Source organism: Hemiscyllium ocellatum, chromosome 10 (assembly GCF_020745735.1).
Source record: "Hemiscyllium ocellatum isolate sHemOce1 chromosome 10, sHemOce1.pat.X.cur, whole genome shotgun sequence".
NCBI lineage: Eukaryota > Metazoa > Chordata > Chondrichthyes > Orectolobiformes > Hemiscylliidae > Hemiscyllium > Hemiscyllium ocellatum.
This window is the reverse complement of record NC_083410.1, coordinates 24,031,478-24,058,387: the sequence shown is the minus strand read 5'-3', so window position 1 is coordinate 24,058,387 and position 26,910 is coordinate 24,031,478. Positions and strand designations below refer to the sequence as shown.

Sequence of the window (26,910 nt, the reverse complement as noted above, 5' to 3'; positions counted from 1 at the left end):
TAGGTGCATTAGTCAGGGGTCAATGTAGAGTAATAGGGTAGGGAAATGGGTTTGGGTGGGATACTCTTCGGAGGATCAGTATGGACTTGTTGAGCTGAAGGGCCTGTTTCTACACTGTAGGGATTCTAAATAAAACCTTAAAAATATCAATAGAATTTTGGGTATTAAATAGGTAACAGGGTAGAGGAGTAGAAAAGGTAAAGATAACTTTATACCAAACATTGGTTGATCCAGAGTTAAACTATATGCAGTTTTGGGCCCATTTTAGAAAATATATTAAATACATACAGCATAAAATCACCTGTATGATCCAGGGAAATGAAACAAAGGTTATAAAGAGGAATGTACAATATTAGGACTACCTCTGCTGGGACAGACATGGTCTGTTTATGGACGGTATGAAAATCTCAAAAAGGTTTTGGCTGATTCAACAGATGGTGGTTCAGTGATTATAGGGGTCATTAACTTAAAATTATTACTTCAAGTGAGCCCAGTGTTCAAAACAAATGTTCTTATATACAGGGTTGTTGGGACATTGAATTCTTTGCCACAGAGTGTTTGAGACAATGACCATTCTATCTTCTGAAGGGAAACTCTATATATTAAGAACAGCAAAAATACAGGATTACTGTGGCACTGAGCTGAGAAAACCATTCTGTGCTATGAACATCAATGATTACTTTCAAGAAAAATGCTATTGGAAGAATAAGACAAGGTGATTTCAGAATGAAAAAAAAATTAAAGTTAAAAACGGTACAGTTTGGACTGAGATCAATGTACAGAGACAGAGGGTAGTGGTGTTTTTTTTTCAGACTGGAGGTCTGTGACCAGCAGTGTTCCGCAGGGATCAGTACTGAGTCCACTGCAGTTTGTCATTTATATAAAGGATTTGGATGAGAATATAGGAAGCATGGTTAGTAAATTTGCAAAATGGCAACAAACTTGGTGGTGTAGTGGACAGTGAAGAAGGTTCTCTAAGATTACAAAGGGATCTTGATCAATTGGGTCAACAGATTGAGGGGTGGCAGATCAAATTTAAGTTAGATAAATGTGAGGTGTGATATTTTGGTAACATGAACAAGGGCATGACACACACAATTAATGGTAGGGCCCTGGGGAAAGTTGTCGAACAGAGAGACCTAGGGGTCCAAAAAGGCATTTGGTATCCTTGCCTTCATTGCTCAGAACACTGAGTATAGGAGTTGAGATGTAATGTTGCAGTTGTTCAGGACATTGATGAGGCCACTTTTCGAGTACTGTGTACAGCTCTGGTCACCCTGCTATGGGAAGGGTATTATTAAATTGGAGAGGGTGCAGAAAAGATTTACAAGGATGTTACTGGGACTGGAGAGTTTCAGTTATGAGGAGATGCTGTTTTTTCTTCACTGGACTTAGGAGATTGAGAGGTGACCTTATAGGGGTTTATAAAATCATGAAGAACATAGATAAGGTGAATAGCAAAGGTCCTTTCCCTAAAGTTGGGGTAGTTCAAAACTAGAGGGCATAATTTTAAGGTGACAGGAGAAAGATTTAAAAGGGACCTGAAGGGCAACTTTTTCACACAGATGGTTTAACTGCCAGCAGAAGTGATAAATACAGGTTCAACGTTTAAAAGATATTTGGACAGGTACATGAATAGGAAAGGTTTTGAAGGCAGGCAAACTGGACTAATTTAGTTTGGGAAACTTGGTTGGCATGGAAGAGTTGGTCCTAAGGGTATGTTTCCATGCTGTATGACTCTATGAGTCAATGACTCTATAACAGACAGAAATAAGAGCACAAAATTAATTAAGGTTTTATTTATTCATTAAATTATTTGTGTCTAATTTTATTTCACAGACTCACCTTCCAACATTGAAAGCAGCATTACGACCATATCCTTCTGAAGGTCCATCAACTCCTTCAGCAGCTCAATTTGGCTAGAATCCTAGAAATTGTAACATGTAGATACTGTAATAAATAACTTTTGCTTTACATTGTTAAATTTCTATAATTGAATTCTAGTAATCAATGCCGTGAAGAAATCATCATAAAAGGTACTTTTTTCATTTATAGTCTACTCTGAATAAGCTAACTGTTGTTCAGTAAACTTAGAATATTTCTTTCTCTTATACTATTTTGTTTTCCTAAACTTTTGCATTTTTCCCTGCTAAATTGTCTCTTAATTCTCTAGATATTTTTGTCCTTTAGCAATCTATTGCCTGGAGATAGGCACAGAAATGGAGGCTGGAGTAAATACCAAAATCTTTCTTTATTTGCATACCCACTCACTAACCTGGGACAGTTTCATTTGCATGTGGGCAAATACATGAAGAAAGCCAACCACTGCATCCCATAATCTGCTATGTGCCAGACTTTGCTGATTTCCAGTGCAGGGGCCCTATAGAAATAAACAGAGTTTAGCACAAAACTAAAGTATTTACATTGTATTAGCTGACCAATAAATCTTTTCAACCAGAATCCATTTTTTGTGCAAGAATCTTGAATCATAAACGGCAACATTTTTTTTCAGCTGATTTGCACTCTCACTCTGAGTCAGATGGAAGTGATTTCAACTTCCACTTCACGATATCTGTTCATAATCAAGATTGATTCTCCAATGGTAACCGAAGCAAGATAACTCACTTCCTGCTTGTACTCAGGTATCTGACACTTCAAGCTATGTTAGAAATTGTCCTAGAGTTTCCAATGTAAAGTTGATATTGATTTTTACAGTTATAGTCTTTTGTTGCATACGGAAAGAAGCTTTGGAGACAAAGGCGATGATTTTAATTTGAGACGCACAATGAATAAAGTGTAGGATGCTGGCAAAGTCCATTAGTTGCCTGATGGTTGTTTCTGGAAAGTGGCACAAGCCATTTCGAGGCTTAGGTCTTATTTACTTACAGCTGGGAAGCTCGCCCCTTCAAAGAGCCAGGACAGATCTAATGCGCTTCTTCTGCGCTATACGAACAAATTTAAATGAAACCCTCTCCCTAAAAAGCCCCTCATGCTAGGTTGATTGAACCATAAAGCATTGGGATTGATAGATTATTGAAGTGTTTTAATGTAAATGGAGCTAATTCAGATAAATAGGCTAGCCATGACCTATTCTACCATACTTAACAACAAACAAACTTGAAAGGATTCAGAAAAGATTTACAAGGATGTTGCCAGGGTTGGAAAGTTTGAGCTATAGGGTAGGGGCTTGGGTATTTTCTCTGGAGCGTTGGAGGCTGAGGGATGACCTTAGCGAGGTTTATAAAATCATGAGAGGCAAGAATAGGGTGAACAGACAAGGTCTTTTCCCCAGGGTCAGGGAGTCCAAAACTGGAGGGCATAGGTTTAAGGTGAGAGGGAAAAGATTTGAAAGGGACCTAAGGGCCAACATTTTCACGCAGAGGGTGGTGTGTGTATGGAAGGAATGGCTGGAGGATGAAGTGGAGGTTTGTACAATTACAACATTCTAAAGACATCTGGATGGGTATATGAATAGGAAGGGCTTAGAGGGATATGGGCCAAATACTGGCAAATGGGACAGGATTCATCTTATTGGCATGGATGAGTTGGACCAAAGGGTTGTTTTCAAGCTGTACATCTCTATAACACTATGACTATATAATTTATATAAATTATTGGGACTAATATGCTCCTAGAAAATGGTTTGGCAAATCATTCTGCTATATGGGTCAATAAAGGGAGCTACATTAAAATGAACATTCGTGCATTATAGTACCCTAGGTTCTGCTGCCTGCAGCAAATGAACACACCACCATTCGCTGGACTGGGTAAATATTTGGACTGGGACTGGATTGGTTAAAATATTTTATGAGTTTTTAAGTTATAAGTTACAGCTAATCAGGAGTCTGATTAGAACCTGTGTAAATAAAGGAAGCAACTTTATCTCACCTCAGTTAATCAGATTGAAAGATCCTTACTGAGGTACAGACAGTTCTGAACTAAGATAGAATATTTAATTCAACCTAAGATTGTGAACAGGAAGATGTAAAGAGAAAAGAGATATGGAAATAAAGGCGGCCTAACGAAATAGACAAAATAGACAAATATTTCTGATCAAATTTTCAAATTTTTAATTTTCAAATAATCGCCAAAGATAATTAATGTCCTCATAAATGAAAGTCCATGATTGTAGAATTCGAATACCTGCAAGATTGTGAGGCAGTAATTAAGACTGAAGACTGATCATGCTATTGTACACTTGAATCTCCTGATTTTTATTTGTGGTGAGTATACATTTAATGTAAATACCACACTTTCAAGTGCTGTGTATGTTTGACCAGATAAATTGGCCAACTTAACTGTACCCATCAAGAAACTGACAAATCGTTTCTGAGCTAATTCTTAGTAACAACCTCAACATTATTTTTTAATTCAATAACTGGGCTATTACAGTGAATATGACATAAAGCTAATACATATGATCTTTTCACCAACAAACTTAATTGAAGAGCAGTGATGGTTCTTAGTGATGATTCTACCTGAATGTACTCAGTAAGTGTGTTGAACACTTGCTTTGCCACATTGATTGCCTTTGAGAAATTGCGCTGTCCCTGTTCATCAATGATGTCCTTCCCAGAATAAAACCAATAGAAGTCACTGATTGATTCCTAGAGGCAAAACAAAAGATAGTGGTCATAATTATGGACATCCAGTGTATAGTACTTTAGGAGATGCAAATGGTTTTCCAACATATAAGGAGTTTAATGTGCACAGAAAGCCTGGGGTTGTGCATTAAATCAGAGTTCACTGTTTTTCCCAGTATTTTAGCATTCTCTTAGGAATGTGCAATTTCATTCAATTTCCCATCTTCTATGAACACTGTGTGATAGTTATTACATAACTGAGATGTAATCAGAAAATAATATTGCTCAATTACTTCATAAATTGATAACAATCAACTTAACATGTTTGCTCCTACAAGGATTGGGTAATTCCCTTATATATTTTGAGCTAATGAGCTGAGGTAACAGATATATCTAGTCTACCCAGACAGCACAGTATTAATTAGCTGCAATAGCGCTCTGTGTTTTACTGAATTGTTTCAGAATGACATGCATACGAAATGCTGTGAAATGTTAAAAAAAGGGTAATAAAACTGCAGGCAATTTACAAAGATTCAATAATATCTGAAGGAAGACCATATATGACAATAGTTTGCATAAAGATCTTCAATTCAGGCCTGTCCACAATTAACAACCTTTTACTTGTCTGTATGCTTCCAGCATTCTCCACATTATCCACATTTATCCTCATTGCATAATTCCACTCTACCAGGAATACCTTATGGACTCAACTATATGGGGATCAATCTTCTCTGGAGCACCAAACTGCACACTTTTGTTTCTTGCAACTTGAATGTCTGACTTCACACGACAACTTTTTTTCTTTTTACACTGGAGTCAGGTTTGCAGTGCAGTTGCAAGGCATGCTGGGTACAAGAGGAGTATGGCTGCAGAAGCGGGTAGGTTAGAATGCTCACTTTTGTTCTTCAACACAGTATCCCAGCTTCCAACAGGATTTAAGTGGTCCTTAAACCCATGCCAGCCGATTACCTTGTGAAAACAAACCAAAAACCACATCAAAGGAACAAAATGTTAATTGCAACTTCTTGAAATTGTCATTTTTTTGACGCTAAAACCCAATAGTACTTCAAACTCAGCCAAATATTTATATTGGTCACTGCTGCCCAAATCGTAGGCTACTCTCTTCGAAGGAAAGAAAAGCAGGGGTTCACATTAATTTCCAAACAAAGTGCTTGGCATTCAATGCAAGGGATCATGTGGTTTTGTCAAAACCATGTTTTTTTAATCCATTGGACCCAACTAAATTGCATTAGAAAAGATGACAGTACAGGTTGCCAAGACACTTTGTAACACTTTTCACTACATTTTCCAATGACTACACATTCTAACACATGTGAACAAGTGCAAAAGACTGGTCAAGGTAAGTGACAACTTATCTTTGATGGTCATATCCCTCTGATAAATCACTTCATAAAAATACTTACATCTACATAGTGATACGGCACCTCATAATGACATGTGAACAAACTTTACATTTACCTTTCAGAATGTTTCAGATTGCTCAGCAGTCTTTCGATTTGCTTCATGAACTTTCAAACTTATATTGCCTCTAGTGGGCTTTCAAACCCCATACTACCAAAGTAAAATGTTGGCTGAGGGGAAATTTGGTTTTGAACTCCTACTTAGAAAGAGGATCCCGATCTCAACAAGAGACATTGATGACCCCCATAAAGTCAAGATGAAAAAGGCACATGGTCAAAATACAGAGGAAAATCATATTTCCTTTTTAAAAAAAGTATAAGATTGACTAGTTGCACATTGAAACATTTCTTTACTGTTGTAACTTATTACTTAACACTGTGGAGTAGTTATAAAGTCACAAAATAGGCAAGTATTCTTAGTTGGCAGCAACAATAATTAAGTACATTGTTCAGTTCACAATGTATCCTTTTGGATACATCTCTGCTCAGCTGGATAAAATGTTAATCCTGAATACTTAAGCATTCATTCTGCAAAGTTTAGATTGTTCCTAGATTGTCAATAAAGGGAGCTACATCAAAAAGCACTATAACATCACTTATGTTATATTTTTACAGTTCTACCTTTTCAAGATTACATATAGTATCTGACACAGTATTGGATAGTTGGTCACCTTGACCCTAACAGTAACACATGCCCTAGGTGCCCAAATGAAGTGCTTTTCCATCAGTCTGTGGTTCTCTGCAGTCTTCTTGTCGTGTTTGCATTCATCTCACCTTCCCCACTGATCAATATGCTCTAAATGGGCAGCATTAATGTCTTTCCCATTACAAGCCAAGCCTAAACCATTTTAAAGAAACTCATTGAAGAAAAAAAGGACATGCCACAACCCAAAGGACTAGCCACACTACCATACATCAAAAACATTTCTGAACTGACAGCCAGACTACTGCGACCACTAGGACTCATAACAGCACACAAACCAACAGCCACTCTCAGACAACAACTCACCAGGACGAAGGACCCGATACCCAGCATGAGCAAAATCAATGTAGTGTACAAAATCCCATGCAAGGACTGCACAAAACACTACATAGGACAAACAGGAAGATAGTTAACGATCCGCATCCATGAACACCAACTAGCCACGAAACGACATGACCAGCTATCCTTAGTAGCCACACACTCAGAAGACAAGCAACATGAATTCGACTGGGACAACACTACTATTATAGGATAAGCCAAACAGAGAACAGCCAGGGAATTCCTAGAGGCATGGCACTCATCCACAGATTCAATCAATAAGCACATCGACCTGGATCCAATATACCGGCCACTGCAGCGGACAGCTGGAACTGACACCCGGAAGCGGGAGATACAAATCACTATAAATGCCGGAGGAAACATCACAGCAGCGCTTCACAGGAGGATCCCAAGCACTGAGGATGTCACCGAGACAGGGGACGAAACGTCTGCAACACAAATTCCCAGCTCGGCGAACAGAACCACAACAATCAATTGCAATAATAAAGGCTGAGAAATCTAAAGAGAAATTAGCAGCTAATATTATTTACAAATTGTAGCCAAAAGCTACTGTTATAGTTCTGTACTGTAACCAACATAAAACATGTGGAGAAAGGCTCTTCTAGAGTCATAGAGATGTACAGCATGGAAACAGACCCTTCGGTCCAACCTGTCCATGCTAACCAGATATCCCAACCCAATCTAGTCCCACCTGCCAGCACCCAGCCCATATCCCTCCAAACCCTTCCTATTCATATACTCATCCAAATGCCTCTTAAATGTTGCAATTGTACCAGCCTCCACCACATCCTCTGGCAGCTCATTCCATATACGTACCACCCTCTGCGTGAAAAAGTTGTCCCTTAGGTCTCATTTATATCTTTCTCCTCTCACCCTAAACCTATGCCCTCTAGTTCTGGACTCCCCGACCCGAGGGAAAAGACTTTGTCTATTTTTCCTATCCCAGTCAAAGTAAAAGATAGATAAGAAAGGGTGGGATCTTTAAGAAAATAAATAATCAGGAAAATATAAGATTGGCAAAGATGCTTAATATATACAAAAGCAAAAATACTGTAATTTCTGTAAGTAAAAACAGGAAATGCTGGAAACACTGCCAACAACTGTGGAAAGAAAAACAGACTTAACATTTCATGTGACTGTCCATGAGAACTTTCTGATGAGAGGATCACAGAAGTTTTCATGATGGGTCTCAGATCTGAAACATTGCTCTGCTTAATAACTCTGTTGCTTCTATATTCAAGAAGCAGCATGAAGGACCTGCCAGAGAGAACAACCAACTAATAAAAGTATTGAACAAGTTGCAGTTTAAAAACTGACCAAGGTATGGATGGTTGGACAGCCTACAAGGAATACATTGTGAAATACTGACTTGCCTCAGCCGCAATGTACAAGTGCCACATTTCATTTTACCAGATACATTTCTTGTAATGTGAGTTCCTCTTTCCAGGCAGGCTAGTTTCATGGATGCTGAAAATCCATCAAAGCCTGGAAATCATGAGTGCTCTACAAGGAATGCAGGAGATCCATTCCCCATTCTTCATCTTCCCTTTGGGAGACTGTCCCAGTGGATCCCCAGCTGCAGCATAAGACCATAACATAAGACCATAAGATAGAGGAGCAGAATTAGGCCATTTGGCCCATTAAATCCACTCTACCATTCAATCATAGCTGAAATGTTTTCCAACTGTATTCTCCTGCCTTCTCTCTGTAGCCTTTGATCCCCTTACTGATTAAGAATCTATCTCTTAAAGACATTTATTTAGCTGTTGTGCACAGACAGCCTGAGGTCAGTGATGCCAGCTCTGAGTGGGAGACAAGCTTAGTCTTATCCTTTCATTTCTTCATGGGATGTGAGCTTTGCTGGTGATGTCAGTATTTGATGTCTATTTAAACACTAATTAAGCTTTATGCTTCTCATTCATCCAGGGTAAAAATCAATGCCTTTATTTGTTTAAGGCACCAGCTTCAGCAGGATTCAGATCATTTGAAGATTAGTTCTCTCATGAGATTCCATTTAATCCAGGGGCTAAAGTAAGGTCACTTATACCTGACTTGGCCAACTGAAAGCATACAGGTGGTCAGTTAAAATCAGCCAGGCAACTCACCTACAAATTTCACACCTACAGAGAGAGCAACCAATTAATATTACTTTAACCCATACATGAAGTGTATCATCAGGCTGTGACCACATTATAAACTGTGCCTTGAGAAATTGAGTCATTTTGACTTCGACTTCCATTTTAGTTGTTTTGGCATCACAGGTAAACATTCATATTCCACCAACATATTGTTTAGATTTATTATGAATCTGGTATTATGGCAAAGATCAGTAGTTCTTTTTTCCTGTAATGTTGACTGAGCGATAACTATTGGCCAGAATACATTTGCCCACTCTTCGAAATGATACTCAAGGATCTTATATACCTACCTGACCATGCAGGTTAGGCATTAGTTTAGCATTATGTCTAACAGAATGATACATCCATCACTTTTGTGTTCCTTCAGTAACAAACAGGATGCTCAGCATTGGTCTTCTTATATTCACTCAAGCTTTCAGATTGGAACTCAAACCCAGGAACTTGTGGTTTAGAGGCAGAAATGCTACCAACTGCACTACATCTGCCAATAAAGCTGTAAGTGAAGCATCTGAGGCTGGAAGAGCACATTCAACGCAAGTTTCTTTTTCCCTTATTTGTCCACAGGTGTACTGTTTTGGAATCTCACAGGAAACATTCAGGCCCTTCCTGTCCTGGGCTATCTATTTCCTGCAAAAGCCTCCCAAAACACCTGGTTGCAGTTTTTCTATACCATCAGTGAGCCTCCTGTCACTCCAACGATAGCCCAGTCTCACTCAGATGTCACATTTCACACATTTGGGGCAAACAGCTGGCTGGCAACACACAGATGTATCTCAGGAGCTTCAATTTCCCAAGCCTCACATCACTGAGGCTGTCTCCTGGCCACCTGTCTCCTGGCCACCAGAATCTGACTGTTGGTTAAAACAGGGAATAGGTTGCATTATACTTACATAGTACTGAACATGCACGCTTTCTTTGCTCAAGATCTGCTCTAACCAGAATGAATTATCTCTGACACACAGTACCTGAACTCTCAAGAGGTAGTCCACAGTTGAAATGATGATATTGACTGTTGTGTTGTTGCCCGTCTGGGTTCGTAGATAATTCTGGAAATCTTTAGACAAATAAATCAACATTTTAAATGTGAGCTGGGATCCAAAACAATGATGTATCTTATAATAGCGACAGCACATGGGCAGGTTAAGAATAACAGACTGATATTTTTTAAATAGCAACCCAAAGGTAACAAGAGCAATCAATAATGATAGTCCAATCTGGAGTATCGAAGAATTTGGCCTGTTGTCTCTACATTTTTCTTGCAAATGTATTGTGAGGCAATCTTGCTAATTTTATTTATGGAGGCCCTTGTCTTTAGTAAGAGAGAAGGTCTCATTTTATGACGTCTGGTGAGTTTTGCCACTTCTTGTTTACTGAAGTCTTATTATTTTATGTAGAGACAAGTTTTGTTATTTTTTCTGTAAGGGACATCTTTGCTCTGTTTCTGTACAAAAAGGCGATTTTTATTAATCACTTTTGGTTTGTCTGGGTCATGTCATTCTTTAGTGCAAATTGGGATTTTATAACTTGTGAACATAGATAGGATTATTATTTTCTATAAAGAATCTCATATTTTTCCATGTTTGTCTTTTCATAAATTTGTGCATGTGGGCCTTATATTTTACCATTGGGAGTCTGGCATTTTTGTTTTTTGTACAATGGGTTGGTTTGGAATTTCCCAAATTTACATCTTGCATAATCTTACATAGTCCTTGAAATACATATCTGGTTTCCAACCCCAAAGATTGTACATTCCTGGCCTCAATGATGCAAAAATCCTTTCAACCTCAAAGTCGGTTTTCATCACAATTACGACATCAATAGTTTACCAGTTAAAAGGCAAAACTAAATGTGAATACAAAAGCCATCAGTTTTTCAACTGTAGTATAATGCATTGTTCCATGACCAATGAGCACACACGCAGCCTTTGTTACACACCTGAGTTGTGACCTTCACAGAGCAGCTGGAGAAATCGAAAGAGATCACACGTAAACTCATCATCCTGCATCACCTTCTCACCTACAAGATGTCAGTGATAGTGAGAGTGCAGTGCGTCAGTATCAGGAGCCTGGCAATGTGCATCCTAAATCTAAATCGTTTGCACACTTTTAATTAAATTACACATATATTTATTTTTATATATATTATATATATATATATATATATACACACATATACATATATATATATACATATATTACCTAGTTTCCCAATATTGGCTAATCATAGCTACTGTTCTATCAGAAGCCCACACAGTGCACTTCACAGATAGAGAACAAATGAAAACAGCACACATATGACTCTCAAAAATGAAACCTGAAAACACTCAAAATAAAACACATGAAAACAATTTTAGAAGTTGACATGGCTATTGCCAATGTTTATTGACTCCCCTGAAATTATATATTTATAATTATTTATAAATATATTCAAATACATAAACAAGACAGCCATGTATTTGCATGTAGGAGAAACTGAGAACAGCAAATGCTGGAGATCTGAGTCAAGATTGTGGTGCTAGAGAAGCACAACTGGTCAGGCAGCATCCCAGGAGCAGGAGCATCGATGTTTTGGGCATAAGCCCTTCATCAGGAAGGCCTGATGAAGGGCTTCTGCCCAAAATGTTGATTCTCCTCCTCGGATGCTGCCTGGCCAGCTGTGCTTTTCCAGCACCACACTCTCGACCCTTGTATATGCATGTGTAAGGATTTAAAATGCAAAACATTTGATGATTCATAATAATTTCAATTTTTCTAAACTTGGTCAAAAGCAGAGGCTGGGCTTTCATGATGCTGCATATCAGGAACATTGGGGCTACAGTGTTAATTAGGTTGCTTGCTTAGTTAAATTTGTAATTACATGAGCTCTAAGGATGATGATTCTGCAAAGCTAGGTTCAGAGATATAGCTACTTCTTGCTAAGTTAGTTGTGAATCCAAATGGGCAAGGAGTGTATTACAGGACATACGTTGAGATGATTGTAAAATGGTGAGTGCTGAATCTTCTATATAAATTATGGTTCTTGATCTTTTCTTCAATAGTCTCATGTTGAATCCAGTGTGTCATGCAGCTCTTTGAGATTGAACATGTACAGAAAAGGAAATTCACAGGAGCTTGCTTAAACTTGAAAATGTGCTTGAGATGTCCAAAACAATACTCCAGAATCTAACAGCCAAACCACGTTCACCTTAATGTTTTTCTTAACATTGATATTCGAATTGGCTGAGTTCAGGATGGATCTTAATGGAAGACAAGAGAAAATTGAACACCTGCATGACACTTGTGAAGGTAATGGAATACATAGCTATAAAGAAAGGAAACAGGCCTCAATATATTTTGATAAACTGAAATTTGTGGAGATTCCCCAAGCCGTATCTAATGTGATTCACTTGAAGTCTACTGTCATAGAAGCAGTCCTTTCTTCACAGACTCAGCATAGTTGGGTAATGGAACACTGTTCAAAGTTAAGTATTAAAAGCTGGCTCCACCACTCCACTGAGTACCCAGTCTTTGCTGTGCTGCCTCAGGAAGATACTGAGCAAGTGCCTGTGAGTATACTGTGGGAAGAAGGACATATCAAACAAAAGCTCATTGCTAGGCCACTGTTTTACTGAAAACATTGCTCAACTATACCATATTTTAAACATTACAAGAAAAGGACAGTAGCATGAATTATTTTTATAATAAGAAAATAATATTTGGTTGAATATTCCAGGTTACAAACTTCAGCAAATGTCACTTTTGTTGTGAAGGTGTAGGGGTACTGCACCTTTAAGCACAGAGAGTCATAAATCTTCATAAAACCTTGTGTGTGGAATCTTTCAAATTGAACAATCTCATTTAACCAAACTCAATGAATGAGCAAACATCTGAGCTCAGTTTTAATCAATGAAACTAATCATCAGAACCAAACTGTTGGACGTCGGCCATGAACCATGTCAACAATTCTAAAATATGAAGACAACTGACAACAAGTCATGGATGATGAAAAAAGCTAATGCTTAATGGCTTTATGACTTCACATGGGACTTTTCAGATGTATAACTACAGATGGAGTACAGTAAGTGGAACAACGATGTAGTGAAAAGAAAAACAAGAAACGTTGGTAGTTAGTGGAATGCGAATGCAATTACTGACTAATCTTAAACAACTTTGGCTGAAAAAACATACTGGATCCAGAAACATTGGAAATTATCTTTGTTCAGTGGCCACGGGCCTAGTGAAAGATGGGATTGATATAATAGGATATTGGAATTACAATTAGGTTTCTCCAGATTTCTCATGTAATTTTAATGCAAGATTGGGGTTGCTATTCTGAAATGGTGTAAACAGCAATGCTATTTACATGGAGTAGAAACCACATCCAGGAGAGAAAACAAGTGCATTAATTGCTTCAGATGTTGAGCGGTCACCTCAGTTCAGAATCTTACACGTATGATATTAAAAACATTTATTACGATTATCAGTACTCATAACTGACTGGTATTACAACTGTGAATCTATTCCAAAGATTTCAAATAGGTTGCAGAGATAGTTTGATCCTCACTAAACCTGTTTTCTCATTTTCAGGCACCGAAGACCTCAATGGAGGTGATCTATCTTCTTTTGTATTCCATAAAAATAGTTTTTTTCAATTTTTTGGAAGTGGGACTTTTCTTGTTGACTACAATTCTCAACATGGTCAATGAAATTAGACCCTTGCAAAACAGTGTCCGCATTATGGAAACTTTGACTGAGAACTAATTGACTGTTCTTTTCTTAAGACTAGTATGTCCAGGCTGTGTTATGAAACATTTTTCCATTTCTGCAACCAGTATGCAATTCTGATTTCTGGAGTTTTATGTTTAACAGGCTGAACCTTAATAGCCAAAACAATACAAAGGCTTTCTGCCTGAACTTCACATTGCAAGATATGCAAAGGAACCCAGTTGCAAAATAGGGTAGATAGTAAAACACACAGTAAACTCACACAAAAAATGTCATCTGCATCACAACAAATAACCAGCGCCATTGCATTTTAGTTTTTAAAGCAACTGAAAAATTAAATTAGATACAAAATTTAACACTAAAAGTCTTTTAGTTGTTACTTGCACATCGACAGGTGCAGCCATAAAGCCACATTGAATACACAACAAATACTACAGTAACTGTACACCACAGTTTGGCACATCCAACCACCGCATCACTGCCACTTAACGGCTCACAGTTCTTACATCTAGTGTGCCAGTTACTGTGCAAATCCTGAGAGAGAGGCAAAACAGATGTGAAGTTGTCTAAAAGGCTTAAACTTTTTTTAAAGCAGAAACAAACAAAAATATATGTTTTTTTTGTATTAACAACTATGTCTAAAGAGTGCAAATTGGCAAAGTTCAGGACCTGTACAGTGCTGACACAAGGTTACAAAGGAAATGGCAGAGTTATAATTACCGCGCTCATGAGTGATGACTGAGGAGGGGAAGACAGAACAATTGAAATCAAAAGAAAAAAAAGATGAGGTTAGGTATTAGAAATTATACTCAACTTCGTTCTAAATTTTATAAGAATCGGGTAGGTTGAAAGAGGGGAAAACAGAATTGTAAAAGTCACACGAAAATAAAACCATATATTAAAGAAACAGAATTATACACATCTTCTTAGTTCATATTTAATAAGTAACAAAGGGTTTATGTTATTTTAAAAAATATTTTTCAATAACTAACAAACCCTGTGTTGAACATTTATTTATGCAATGAATTCAAAATGAACAATTCAACACATAATTACCTTTTTTCAACAAACAAACACACATGCGCGCGTGCACACACACACACACACACACGCGCGCACACACGCATCCTTATGCACAGGTACATAGGTTTAATGTATAGTGCTGTTGAAAAGGTACTTAAAAAAATTGTGCAGTTCAAAAGTCCTTTTTTGTTCTTTAATATCTGATCCTACCACCTGCTGAAAATCGAATTTGTTTGATTGGTTTTAGAATTTGGTAAGCAGTAATGTCTTTCTCAAACAGTGGTAGTTAGTGAGTGGTTTAGCATTCATGAAACACAACATTATTTTTGGTACATTACATTTTAACACAGTCACGTAACAAGTGAACAAGCGATAGATACACCATGACTAAATGGTAATGTCTATTGAATGGTATTTAAGAAAATTACACTGAAGGATGGTTCAAAGTCAAGATGAATAAGGACAAAATAAAAACAAATGTGTCCGACTTTGAAAATGGAAAATGCAGCAGTATGATTGGCTTGTGTATGAGCAAAATAGAGGCTTCCAGATCAAGTATGTATTGATAAACATTTTTGGAATAGTTCAGCTTTTGATCTCTAGGCTACAAAGGATACCTCTAAAATGATTAATTGAAACCACGAAAGATTACATTAAGCAGATACTATTGTTCTGAGAAAGTAAAATGTGTAATCTTTTTATACGTAAGGCTGCATTGCTGCTAGTGCATTGTGCATCTATTACACGTTCTTCTTTATTCAGTTTGGAGGATAGAGATTCAGAACGAATTTCTGACAGTCATAGACCACGAATCACCATTTGCGGTCGTGTATGATATGGCAGTCATCCATATGTATTTTAGTAGAAGAATTTATTACTTTGTTTGATGGTAAAATGGATTAATTCTACCATTTCTTTAAGGTAGAATTGCCATACAAATCTGTTCACGTGCTGCCATCACAAATAATATATAGGAATAGGAGTAGACCATTCAGCCCTTTGAACCTGTTCTGCCAGTTAGTGAGATGGCTGATTGGGATTCTAACTCCTCCCCTTTGCCACCCTAATACCCTTGGCTAGCAAAAATCTATTTACTTCAAATATAACATGATTAACTGAGCTACCAACCAATACCTACTGCAGGATAGAAAATGGAATACTTTCTATCAGCATTTGTGTGAAATCGTGTTTCTTAACTTTTGTCTCCAAAGTAGTCTGGCTCTGATTTTGAATTACATTTCCAAGTCATTAACTTTCCAACAGCAGAAAATTATACCACACTATCAACTCTTTCAAAAATTCTAAAAAGCTCAGTCAAATTACCTCTCACTTTTCCTCATAATTTCATTCAAGCAGCCCCATTACATTTTGATGTGATGTGCCCTCTCCAAGGCCTTTCTAAGGTGCAATGCCCAGATGTGCACACTGCACTCCCAATATGATCTTACCAGACCTTCAGATGGAAGAAGAAAATCTTTCTTCTATTTACATTCTAGTCCCTCTGAAATAAAGGCTGAATTTCCAGTCACCTTCTTGATTTTGTTTTCTTTTTAACTTGACTGCTATATTTTTGTGAGCTGTGTACAGCAATTCCCAAAATTTTTCTCAACTCCCAGTGCTCCTGTAGTACACTAAATCATTTTTTTGACTACTTCCCACTTTCAACTGCGACTTTAGCACCTGAGCACCTGAGACCCGGGTTCAATTCCCGACTCAGGTGACTGACTGTGTGGAGTTTGCACGTTCTCCCCGTGTCTGCGTGGGTTTCCTCCGGGTGCTCCGGTTTCCTCCCACAGTCCAAAGATGTGCGGGTCAGGTGAATTGGCCATGCTAAATTGCCCGTAGTGTTAGGTAAGGGGTAAATGTAGGGGTATGGGTGGGTTTCGCTTCGGCGGGTCGGTGTGGACTTGTTGGGCCGAAGGGCCTGTTTCCACACTGTAAGTCTAATCTAATCTAAAAATTTACCCCGGAAGATTTCTGATTGGTTTCGTGTCACCATTCCATCAAAGTTAGCTTTACTATCACCCAGAATCTTAATAATATTACTTGTTCTTCTAGTAATTTGTAGGCCAATAGGTTTGAATTAGTCTTTGCAACAGGAGAAGAAACGTGATTGCAATTATTCACAGAGTAGTTTTCAGACAATTGTCTTTTTACTCCAGGCTTCACTTCCATTCAAACATTGATATTTGAGGCTCAGAAATCACTGCTATATTGATGACTTCCACTTGAAGTTAGCCATACATGGACATATTATGATATACAAAATATATTGATAACTTTTAGCACGACTGTTTCTATTTCTTTCTATGGTTTGTTTATCCAAATAAAACCTTCAAAATGCAGGTACTTACTAGAATCCCAATGAAAAACATTAGTGAAAATGCAAATTCTCCTGACTTTGGAAATGGATGATAATGATAATACTTTTCTTGATGACAGAGGGGAGAATACCTAAAAATTGCCCTTTTTGGCAAGGGTGGCAAATCTAGTGGAGCTGAAGATTCAGTGACAGAGCCATTGCTGTAAAATAGGCTGCAAAAGGTACCACAACTGCTGCAATGCAAATTTATGAACTATATTTTCATATAATTTCCAAAAATAAATTCACCTCTCTTACCAAATAACTTAAGAAAGCATCAAGTGTAGTAGATCATCATCATTGTCAAGAATCAGTAGTAGTTGTTGCCATTTACCACTCTTTCTAGATTTTGAAATACTGCAATACAAATGCTTTACATAAACATACACTGCAGCGACAGCAACTTCCTTTTAGTTAATTAATTTCAATGATTAGTAATTTCTGAGCATTTTAATAGAATCTTTAATTTAACAATGTTTGAATCAGTGCTGGGATTATTGTCAGTTTGTGAAATACAATTGCAAAGAGAAACCTAAGAATGGAATCCCATGTTCAGCTTTATAAATTAGTATTCCTAAAAAGAATACACATTTAGCTGTCATTAAATATTACACGTTGGGTTTAAAATTATGCCATACCAGTATGTAAATATTTAACACAAATGTATGAAATTCTTCCATCTCTAATGGAGGAATTATCCAATAGAAAGCAAACAAGTTTACAGCTTTGTTAATTGAGCAAAGGAAGACTTTTCATACAAATGCATTAAATGTTTGCATGCTAGCTAGTAATTCATGGCATTATTACAAATGAATCGTGTAATTTTCTTCACTTTATTAGAAAGCTTAGAAAAGATGACTAGAATACCAAATGGTGTTTCAGCATATACCTGATCCCTCTTCTGTCACCATGCCAAGCCCTTCTGCTTTGTTTTGGCGTTCGAATGCATTTAGATCAAGTACACTGCAAATAACAGAAATAAATAAAGAAATATATGTTTTTCAATATTTTTGTGATTAAAAACACGAAAATGCAGAATTTTAAAAATGCCGATCATGCCCAATTGATCCACAGATGATAAAATGTTGATAGCTGTCAAACAGTAAGAAGTGTTTTTTTTATCTTTTCATAATACATTATTGTGACAAACTCAAATGCATATTTTGAGCTGTGTCATCCTTGAACTTCAAAGGGACTCCAGATTCCAAAAGGTGGATATCAAAAGCCTGAATATCCCACTCCAACCATTTGCCTCTTTTAAAAAGTATTTTAAGAATTAAGCCTGCAATTAAAGATTTTCCACTTTTTTGAAGCTGTCAATTACTTAAAGAAATGGGTAGGGAGAAACGGTGGCAGTGTGATTAGCATTGCTGCCTCACAGCACCAAGGTCCCAGATTCAATTCCAGCCTCAGGCAACTGTCTGTGTAGAGTTTGCACATTCTCCCAGTGTCTGCGTGGGTTTCCTCCCATAGTCTAAAGATGTGCTGGTTAGGCGAATTGGCCACGCTAAATTGCCCATAGCATTAGGTACATTAGTCAGAGGGATGTGGGTCTGGGTGGGTTACTCTTTGGAAGGGTTGGTGAGGACTGGTTGGGCCGAAGGGCCTGTTTCCACACTGTAGGGAGGCTAATCTAATATATGCAATAAATTATTGATCACATAAGGCATCACTCATCAGCTATGTGTTTGAAATTCAGTTGCAGAACTGTGCAAGGGTCCGTGCAGAAACACCTGTATTGTGCAAGTCATTTTAAATCTGTGGGATTTCAGGGTTGATACCATATACCAGTCATTCAGCATTTACCGCTTGGTCAAGGTATAGAGATCAGTGGCTGTAATGAGGTCAGCCAGCTGGACCTCGTAGAATATGAGTTCTCTGATTAGGGCTGTTAATCCATTCCAATCAGGGAGCCCTGGCTGACAGATATTCCTGATGAAGGGCTTTTGCCCGAAATGTCGATTTTCCTGCTCCTCGGATGCTGCCTGACCTGCTGTCGTTTTCCAGCACCACTCTAATCTAGAATCTGACAGATATAAAAGCGAGTGTCATAGATATTGTCACTCTGATAGCTAACTCTGAAGAGGCAGTTGCAAAGTTAAGGACTGTTCATACGTAAATAAAGGGTGACTTGGTGTCAGGATTTCATGCAGCATATTCTCTCCATAAGCCATTCCCACCAGTAAACCAAAAAGTTCAAGAACCATCAGCTAGACTGTATGAGGTGATCACAGTACTCCTTATAATCAATAAACTTGCTGAACTTTTCAGAATTCCCTAGCTCAAATGTGATACATCAGAACACTGACTACCAAGAACAACTAACAACTAGAATATCATCACCTGGAAGGACATTGCAGTTCGTCAAGGAAGTGTATGGAGAGAAAGGGCCGCAGGGCATTCCAGGTCATTGCGAATTCTTATATTTTGTGAAAATTACACATCTGCACAGTAGGGTCTTGTTGAAAGGCAAATCAATAAAATTGATCCAAATATTCATGGCACTCACAGATCAGCTGTGAATTCATCAGGTCACTGAATCCAAAAACTGTATTTTCCACTAATACCTTGAATTTCTTTAGTACTTAAACAATGATAAAACATAGTTGCTGCATAATCTAACATTTGGCTGATGCTGTGAAATCTGACTTTAAGAATGTAAAAAAATGGGTCTATTGTCAAATTTCTAAAAATAAGTGTTGCACCTGATGACTGAAAAGAACCTCACATAATAAATTAACAGCTGTGAATTCGCTCTGTTTCCTAAATAGAGTTGTTTTTGCACAACATTGCAGTTTCTTTACTGCTGCTTGGTCAAAACCCTGGAAATATCTTCCTAACCACAGTGTGAGTATATCTATCCACTGATATCTCACCTTCTCTCGCTTTCTCAAAGGCAATTAGCATTGGGGAACAAATGCCTTGCCAGAGATACCCATATACCATGATAGATAAAAGAAATCCCTTCATCACAAATGTTTTTTCATTCATCTAGTATCAGATCCGCTAGCTGGTAACAGTGACAAGAATATCTAGGATTTTGGTGACTGACAAGTCAAATAATGGATCTCCTTAACTAATAAGCGTTAATTATAGAGTGATAAACTGTGGAAGTATGGAGAAATTGTAGGATTAGCTAGTGAATGAACCATAACGCCGTATCAAATCTCTGTCCTACCTATCTGACTTTAATATTGTCATGACTGCACACAGTGTACAAGAAACAACTGTCATCAGCAATACTCAGACCATCAAATCAGGTATTACAAAAATGAAAAGGAAATAAAGATTGGATTGAGAGCTAAAAGGAGGCAGAAAGGAAAGTAAGAGAGCATTTCAAAAACGTTTTGAAAATTATTATTTTAAGTTAATAAGATTCCACATTTTAAAATTTTCACTTGCTGAGCAAGAACAGTTGATTAACTATTCTCAAAGAAATGACACATAGTTAAACAAATATTTAAGCTGTAATTATGAACAAGATTTAAATTCTGATGTTGAATTTAATAAGTAGCAAATGCATAAATGCAAAAATCTCATAAAATTCTGTGGGATATTAAGCACAGAATATGGTTTCCATAGAGTTAATAACCGAGCAGTCCAAACTGGCTCAGTAACTCATGGTTAATTTCCATTCCTGGGCTATTTCTTCCATGCCTCGATAAACAGCCTATTTGCACATTAGTAACAGCGTGAATTGTTCACTTGCTGTTACTTTATCTGTGATTTTCTGGGTCTTTATATGATTGATTCAAACACAAGTTTTGTGACATGGATGACCTGGAGAAAAAAGACTCCTTTAAGAATGAAACATTGCATTCTCAATCCTGGAGTTACAAATACAGACATGATCTAGAGGTGAGATCATTAGTGAACTGCTGAATCGAATTTAACTCAAGCTGGCCATATTCTGACCACAATAATTAAAAACTTGTCAAAGTAGAAAATGAACTAAAGGAAGTGCCAAAATCCCTCTCATATGGAAGAAAGTATGAACTGGAGGAGGGCGTGCGGTAACCTTACCTGCAAGACTGCATGAGGCCAGCAAGACTCTGAAAGAAACCTACATCCTTCTTCTCTTTTAGACAGTCAAGCATTTTCTGCAGAAAGTTAAAAACAGACCTCAAGTGATGGACTTATGACTAGAAGTTGCACCTTTGTCCTGTATCAAATACTTATTACAATTCCTATTAAAATCTATCACATGCAAGGGAGGTAAAACATTTTCTGATGGAGGATGAGTCAAAGGAAATATATTTGAGATGATTAGACAAAGAACCGAGTATAGAGGTCCTGTGGCACACTTGGTAACAATATTGCCTCTGAACTAGAGCTCAAATCCCTCTCACAGACTCAATAGCTACAAAAGGGCTCTTTACAATGTGGTTCAATACTTGTTATGTAGGTTGCAAATCACATCATTTGCCAAAGGGACAAGAGAGATTGAAGATGAATAAAGTAAACAAGAGAGACGCAATGTGGATTCCATAACGACTCAACCATGGGTAATCTGAATTGTTTGTGAAAATAAACTGACGTAATAGAGAGAATATCTATGGATACAGTTCATATGGACTTCCAGAGGCATTTAGTTAGTTCCACTTTCAGGAGATGACAAACTAACAGGAAAGCTCATGGGATTAAAGGTAAAACTCTGAGATTGGTCTCTGTTGCCTATCACCTTGTAAATCACAATCTCAGGTACTTCAAATTGGAGGAAGCAATACACAACATCTGAGAAGGATCTGTGCTGCAGCCTCCATGACTCAGCATTATTATTGATACCCTGGAATGCATAATAGAGAGACACATATTGAAGCTTGCTGATAACAAAGATTGGTAGCATAGTAAGTAGTGTAAACAGGAGCAAATGTTTACAAAGATGCATCTTGCCCACAGTGAACAAACTATGGTTGATGGATGTTGTTGCATCATAAGGTTACCCATTTAAACTGTTTCCTAGACTCCAATTGTGGTATAATCAATGTCTGGTACAGACTGTTTTGGTATTCAGTCTAACTTACCTGTTGAACTGTTGAGTTTCCGCCATTTAGAATAGCAATCCCAAGCTTTAGAGTGGATGCAACCATTGGTCCCATTTCCCCTAAGGAAAATGACAGCAATTACTGAATACTTTTATTTACAAACCCACGATAAACAACAGTACAATATCGTGGATCCATGATTGAGCAATGACACGAGGTTGCTAGCAATAGCCTTAAATCTCTATTCTCATAATTTTGGCAGCAAATTTCACAGCATTATGAGGCAAATATGTCAATGTTAAACATTTTACCTCTAGGATTTCAGAAATTACAATGCAGGTGGATTCAACAATCCAGATTCAGCAAGAAAGTAATAATTATATGTTCAGAACAAATCCACAAGGAATTTAGTGATTAATTTAACTGATATAGAAGATGGGAAGATCAAGGTCTCATTGTAGAATTTTCTTACCACAGGGACCTCTCTCAAAAAACTCTTGAAATGTATCATACTGCAGGGTAGCAACTTAAAGGAAAATTAAATAAAATTCAAATCACCTAATGACAAAAGGGAACTAGCAGGGATCTGGGTGGCAGAACATTTATGAAAACAAGTAATAATCAAAAATGTATTGATCAGAAGATTTACCAGGATGTTTGCTCATGCTGTAGAGTTTCAGATATGAATCGAGATTGGACAGACTGCAGTTCTTTTCTGTAGAGCTGAGGAGAGTGTGTGTGTGTGTGTGTGTGTGTGCGCGCGCGCGCGGGAGTCATGAACTGCATAGATGCTGGAGAGTGGAAAAAACTTTTCCCTTGATGGATGGATGGATCAATGATCGAGGGCATAGATTTAAAATAAAGAGCAGAAAATTTTGAGTAGATATGAGGAAAAGGTTTTTCACAAAAATCTGGAACTCACTGGGTGTAGGGGTGATAGAAGCAAAAATGCTCAAAGCATTTAAGAAGTATTTTGATGTGCATGTGTGATGCCAACTTTTACAAGGCTATGGGCCAAGTGCTGGAAAATGGGATTAGAATGGTTAGGTGGTTCTTTTTGAACAGCGAGGAACAGAAAAATAACTAAAGAAGGAAACAGCCTGAAAAGAAAAGATTACCTCTGAATCTTTAAAGATTTTTCTTCCATTCAACATGTTTACCTGACTAGTTTTAATGGACAAAATGCATTTCAGGAGGAACTTTGATAAGAGTTTAGGGAAACTCTCTTAGCTGCCCTTGATCTACACTTGCTATCAATGAGCATGTTTAATAATATCCTTCCAAATCCTTATCATTAATGAATGTATCTCAGTGAGTTTTAACACTAGCAGAGATCAGAAACATTTGCGAGGGATTCATTTTTGATTTTCACATTACAGTTCATGAGATCTCCGCCTGAAAGTAAATCCACCACCCAACCTCATTGCCTCCACTATAGGTATTGCACGAAAGCAGACCAAGTATCTACCCCAACTGGAATAGGATCACCCCAGAGATCCATCTGGTTGCATCGCCTACCAACTAAGCAACGTGGTCTTCCCAAGGAGTTTGAGTCACTGAGGTAAGATATGGTTTCATGAACAAATTGTAGCTTGGAGCTATGGTTAGTGAAGGAGAGACTCCAACTGCTTTCCATTGTAATGATGACCTAAACTCTCTCTCAGTCATCATCTTCTATTGGTATATGCTGGAATGAGTTACAACTGATACTCAACCTCTTTGGCTGCATTGTGAGTAAACCGTCCACGTACTGGTGTAAGTCCTGAATTCAAAGCTTCTGGGTCAGAGACAGGGTTGCTACCACTGCCCCACAAGATTCCTTCCCCTGTTGTACGGATAGGAATGATTTATTGCTTATGGTAGAAATGGCATAGAGCACTTTGTGAAGGACACACACCATTGTATCTTGAATAATAATCTGACTGCAGAGGACCAGGGACATTATTGCCCCAATCTTTGTGGGGTAGAATTTCCAAACTGCAGGAAGGATTGTTGATTGGCAGCTTCCCACAAATGTGACTTCCTTCCCATTAACATTTCTTCAAAAATATTCAGGTTAAATTAGGATATGATTTCTGTGCAGGAAACACCATATGACTTATGACTCAGTTAAAGTAACTGGTGTCGAACCTGAAATTGCTTTATTTTTGTCATAGTTTATAATTGAATTATCCTGTTCTGTCAGTAATGGCATGATATACATTTTTATCTCAAAAGTTTAGTCCTCTTCAATAAAAGTAAGTTCCAATATCTCCAACAAAGGTTTATACTGGACTTAAAAAGTGCATTCTGTTTTGCTCTCTCCACAGATCCAGTCAGACCTGCAAAGTTTTTTTCCACACTTTCAGTTCTTATTTCAGAATTAAAGCATCCTCTATCGATGGAATTTTAATTCATAACTTAGGGCCATTACCCTTGACACTAATATGTTAATGGCCTTTTCATAGGGTGCTGGGAATTGCTTTGGTCGAAGATAGGTTGTTTTTAACAGTGAAGCTTCATATAACCCTTAGTTCATTTACCTTTGCTGGCACTGATCATCTGCAGAACCATCTCAGCAGCTCCTCGGTCATGGAGTCTCGCTTGCTGATACAGAAGCTTTTGCTTCTCCATTTCCTTCTCCTGAAGAGATAGAAGGCAGGTAATCAAATGAAGGTAAATCAAGCATTTTCTTTTGTCCAACAAGAAGACTTTGCTTGTTTTCAAACCTAGGGCTCTATGCTAACTTCTCAGGCCATACATATTTGAGGCCTAACACTGGAATTTCGACTTTGCTGTTACCTGTATGCAGTCCATCTTTGCAGGAGGCCGACACATGAGGTCAAGACGTCTGCCTCACTGTTTTTCAATAGTCATACTATTCCTTCAACCATCTTAGAGCTGGAGTATCCTTTTTTGAGGAGATTGCACAAACAAATGAACTGATTAAAAAAAAAGCCCTTTCTAGCAGGAATCTGGCATTCTCTTTAGGTCGTGTACGGGGATGTCAACAAACACAGTTTTTCGCAGGGCAGACTAGAGAAACTTTTATCTTCTTGCTGTAGGATGATGTGAGAAAATACTTGCTGCACTTTAAGCCTGTTTCCACCAACACACTGTGGTTCACAACTTCCAGAATAGCCACGCTCAGTATGTGCTTGGAATCATAGCTTATTGATCAAGTGTGGTTTGGAATGTTGATGAAAGAAGGCGCAAACATTTTTGACTTGTATTGACTAAGCATTTTCCAAATCCCAAAATGTTTGAATTTGGCTAGTGTGGGACAGAATACATGTCCAAAGAGTGTGTCATCTTTGTTTCAGCCAAATCACAACAAGCAACTAATGCAAGGGCATTGTTAGCTCCCAAATGCACCATTATATAATTGCTGTGAGGGAGACCACAGCAGGTCTTTTCCAGTGATGGAGGATGGAAACAGGCTTGACAAGACCCCTGACGCAAATGTGGATGAACAAATCCGAATTCCTGGTAGATTTGAAGCCTGCAAGTCAGCTATAAAGAGGATACCGCAGCTTGGATGGGACAAAGTTGGACACCAACAGAAGACAGTCTAGAGCCCTGCAGAGTACAGCAGCGTTGGGCGTTCAATGGCACGGCTGAAAGCTGAACACATGGGGGCGTGAAACAATTAAATCTGCATCATGTGCAGACAAAAGAAACTTTGGGAGACATGTGTGGCTTATGAGGAGCAGCAGCAGCAGCAGCAGCAAAAAGCAGGTTGTCATGAAGCTGGTTTTGCTGCCTTTGTGTTCTATTGGAATTACTCAGAAACACGCTGAAAGAACAAAAAATTCAGATGGAAGAGGTTTTAAAAAAAAGAAGGCTTTTACAGGAATCTATCTATATATAAAAATAGAGGGGATAAAAGGAAGAAAGGACACAAATGAAAAAGATAATGGATTAGAAACAAAAACTACTGAAATACTGTAGATGACACTAACACAGAACAATTAGTGGGTTTTTGTTTGTTTTCTTTTCTTTATTTTTTTTGTTTTACCAGAGTCGTTTCCCAGAAGCTGCCAAATTTGTTTCGTAAATCTTTGATTATATCAAGCTGCAAAAACAAAATTAATCAGTTTTTTGTCATTTCCATGTAGCGAAAACAAAAAACTCCTTGTCTGGAAGAAAATGGTGATCAATCTAAAATGGGAGTGCAAAGTAAAAGTGCAGCCTTGCTTCACTTAGCCATGCCAAAATCTGACAGTTTTGCCTTCATTTTTAACCTCTTCCTCAGTAGCTACACAGTGAAAGAAAACAAAATTCTGTCAGTACATAAGTCTTTTATTTTTCAGTAAAGCTGCAGCATTCCTTTTGTCACCTTAAAGGGATGGATTTGCTACTTTTTGCAACTTCCCTTCTTTCAATTATTTTTACTCCTCCTTTAAGAACACAGGAACAGCACCGGGCCATTCAGCCCATTAAACCTGCCCTGCTGTTTGACAAAATCATGGCTGATTGTACACTTCAGTGCCTTTTACCCACCTCGTCCCAGTAACCTGGAATAGCAGTGGCAATCAGGTGTCTAATAATCTCCACCTTAATCGTACTCAAAGACTGAAATTCCACAACCTTCTCTGATTTACAAAAATCTCATCAAAGTGACATCCCCTTTATTTTAAATTGTGCCACGCCACCCCCAGTTGAGACTCCCCA

At 37.9% G+C, this 26,910-nt stretch overlaps 1 protein-coding gene across 1 annotated transcript in view; it reads right to left on the bottom strand.

The window, feature by feature from the left end:
* Window positions 1-26,910, bottom strand: part of ryr2a (ryanodine receptor 2a (cardiac)) — a 551,531-nt gene that overhangs the window by 61,591 nt on the left and 463,030 nt on the right. Inside the window, exons 79-87 of the mRNA XM_060830792.1 lie at window positions 24,780-24,879; window positions 22,297-22,376; window positions 21,296-21,372; window positions 18,162-18,235; window positions 11,120-11,200; window positions 10,150-10,238; window positions 4,479-4,607; window positions 2,276-2,380; window positions 1,846-1,927 (exon numbers count right to left, since the gene is read on the bottom strand). Of these exons, the coding sequence (XP_060686775.1) occupies window positions 1,846-1,927; window positions 2,276-2,380; window positions 4,479-4,607; window positions 10,150-10,238; window positions 11,120-11,200; window positions 18,162-18,235; window positions 21,296-21,372; window positions 22,297-22,376; window positions 24,780-24,879 (817 nt within the window). The remainder of the gene's footprint in view (window positions 1-1,845; window positions 1,928-2,275; window positions 2,381-4,478; window positions 4,608-10,149; window positions 10,239-11,119; window positions 11,201-18,161; window positions 18,236-21,295; window positions 21,373-22,296; window positions 22,377-24,779; window positions 24,880-26,910) is intronic.